Source organism: Pyxicephalus adspersus, chromosome 2, assembly GCF_032062135.1.
Source record: "Pyxicephalus adspersus chromosome 2, UCB_Pads_2.0, whole genome shotgun sequence".
In the NCBI taxonomy this organism is placed as follows: domain Eukaryota; kingdom Metazoa; phylum Chordata; class Amphibia; order Anura; family Pyxicephalidae; genus Pyxicephalus; species Pyxicephalus adspersus.
Genome location: NC_092859.1, coordinates 135,047,304 through 135,050,279, shown reverse-complemented (window position 1 = coordinate 135,050,279; position 2,976 = coordinate 135,047,304). Strand labels below are relative to the sequence as shown.

General features: G+C 34.8%; 1 protein-coding gene across 14 annotated transcripts in view; it reads left to right on the top strand.

Moving 5' to 3' along the window:
* The window catches only part of PPIP5K1 (diphosphoinositol pentakisphosphate kinase 1), a 106,319-nt gene that overhangs the window by 16,493 nt on the left and 86,850 nt on the right, over nucleotides 1-2,976 (top strand). For all 14 annotated transcript variants that reach the window (XM_072402486.1, XM_072402488.1, XM_072402485.1 and 11 more), the window contains exon 3: nucleotides 2,548-2,743. In XM_072402486.1, the coding sequence (XP_072258587.1) occupies nucleotides 2,548-2,743 (196 nt within the window). The remainder of the gene's footprint in view (nucleotides 1-2,547; nucleotides 2,744-2,976) is intronic.

Below are 2,976 nucleotides of genomic sequence, written 5' to 3'. Positions count from 1 at the left end.
TTTCGAACTATTCATGTTTGAAATTCCCAGACCTGTTACAAAATACCTTATAAGATTGTATTTGTGTTGGTCTGTGTAGTAGCAGTTGGGTGTTTAGAAATGTAATCTAGCAGCCTCACTTAAATGAAAGAATCAATAGAATATAGATGTGAAATACAACCTGTTGGTTTCACTGGCATGTTAGATAACAAACAGATGGGTTAAGCAGAAATATTGGACTCTGGCCCCTGGTTTACCATTTCAAAAGGAGAAAAAGACTGTGTGTGTTGACAGATTAAATTGTTAGTAATGTGCCAGTCTAGGAATTTTCTACTAAAGGGCTGTTTGAGGTGACTTCTTGAGTGTTACATTCATGCAACATAGATGAAGGACTTCCCAGGGCTTTGAAAGACACTGACACATTTTTGTTTATAAGAGATGGTACATTTCTTTTCTTCCATCCTGGGTAATAGACGACTCCTTCAAGATAAAATGGATTTGTCATTACAGGTAATGGTTACACATTACAGGTATTTGGTGCAGAGTTCTTATGTGGATTGTCTGTGAGCATCATTACAATTGTGAAAGTCTGATTACTTTGTTATAACTGTACAACACTAGTTTTCATTTATTTTCATCTAAAGACAAGCATGGATATGCATTCATAATCAGGCTTGTTCACAACTGCCCATCGAACATATTTTTAGATGTGGAGACATCCTGGGCTTCCCTATCTTGGGGAGCAATGTTTATAAGATTGTGTGGCCCTGCAATATCTGTACTGATTTTCTGTGTCCCATACATTTATATTGTGTGCCAAACTGCTTATGTTTGTCTGGATTATAATCATTTCATATCTCTGGATACGTTTAAAAAATGGCCAGTTTCTGCTGCTGCCATTTTCCATTGCTTTATTTTACTACTAAGTCATTCTCAATGTGATATTTTTTCATTATAGCACTTTAACATACTATACAACAGAATCATTTCAGTGTTCTCCCCAGCCCTGGCTGTTTATGGGTGGTTACTGATGAGTTTGGTCACAATTCAGGGGATTCCACCTGTTTACACCTTCATCCCACCTAGCTTAAAAAAAAAATTCTGGGTTGAGCACTTCATTTTATTTGTTTTGTTGACTTGTTTATGTTGTAGTCCATCACCTGACAGTATGAGCCTGTTTTATTAAAGCTCTCCAAGGCAGGAGAAGATACATTTCATCAGTGAAACTAGGAGATCCAGCAAACCTGGAATAAATCTGCTCCAGGATTCAAAACATTTTCTAGCAAATGACATTGAATAAATCTACTCTAGGTTTGCTGGATCACCCAGCTTCACTGATGAAAGTTTTTCTTCTCCCTCCTTGGAGAGCTTTAATAAGTTAGACCTTTTTATAACAAGACAAACTACACTTGTACATCAGCCTGGCCACATTCCTCTACACCAGCCTTTCTTTATCTTTTTAACATGAGGGAACCCTTGAAACAATTTTCAGGTCTAAGGGAACATCTTATATAATTATTATATTCACAGAGTCATTTTAGATTACTGTGGTGGATGTATGCCTCTTACTTTGCCAGCAACTGGGAAGAATGCCATCCTTACAGATAGCCAAAAAGATCTTTGGAAACTGTTAAACTGATCTGGGAACTTAAACTTGTTAAACTTGCTCAAGGAATCACTAGCAACCTCATTGAGCAGAGGTCAGGATCAGGAGGCATTAGGCCGGACCGGCCAGGAGGCGTTAGGCCTGAACAAACTAAAATTTCACTGTATTGTGTTTTAGTGCAGCATAAAATGTAATATTATACTTATATACAAAGAGGGCAGCCACATAGAAAAAGCTCCAACAGTTATTAAGATTTCAAGAAAAAAATATTTTATACTTAAGCCTACAAGTCCCTAGCCTTGTCATTAAGTGTACATCATGGCAAAGCAGACAAATAATTTTATTACTAAGAATTAAATTATTTCTACTTTTATTTTTGTCAGCAACACAAGAAGGATATGAATATTTATATTACGATGTTAAAAAGCATACATTTTGTGGATATGATATATTTTTGTGTATGCTGTTGTATCAGTTATTACACTGTTTACTTTTTTCTCTTTTTATTGTTATCTTTTGCTTTTAATATGTCTCAGTTACCTCTGTATGTTTTTTTGTTATTATATAATTGTTCAATAAAAATACATTTATTTAAATAAAAATGCATACATGTGTATGTGGAAAGCATACAAAGGGGGTATAGTAAATAGACACCACAAGAGAGACTGGAACATGTTCACATGAGCTCACAGGGCATTAAGGGTGAGGGGAACAGTTAAGACAATTGATCTTCTTCGTGATCTGTTGACCAACATCAATAATGTAACACTATTATATCTGTGAAAGGCATTTTGATTTTCTAGCATTGTTTGCATGTATGATGGCTTTAAACTTTTGAGGTATAAGATCTAAATAATCTATTGGGTTCATTCTTCTTTGTGTATTTTTTTCAAAGATGAAGTTATTTTTTTTTTATATGATAGCCTTTTGTAATGTAAAAATAAAATTGTTTTTTATTCCAGCCTCCTGAACGTCAGATTGTGGTGGGAATTTGTGCCATGACCAAAAAGTCGAAGTCCAAACCTATGACACAAATCTTGGAGCGTCTGTGCAAGTTTGACTACATCACTGTAGTGATTATGTCTGAAGACATCATCCTGAATGAACCTGTGGAGAATTGGCCCATTTGTGACTGTCTGATCTCTTTTCATTCTAAAGGTAACTGTCCCCTTTACTATGCACTATTAAACTCTGTCATTGTATGTGTGTATAGCCATTTTATGTTTTTTATTATTATTATTATTAATAATAATATTATCCCATGATGCTGCAGTTTATTGGCCTGAGTGTAACAAATGGCTTTAATGTACTCTTGCAGTTTTTCTGAGCTAATTATATTAAATCCAGTATTTTGTATGTTAGAATGTTTAGATTGACCATACAAGAATATA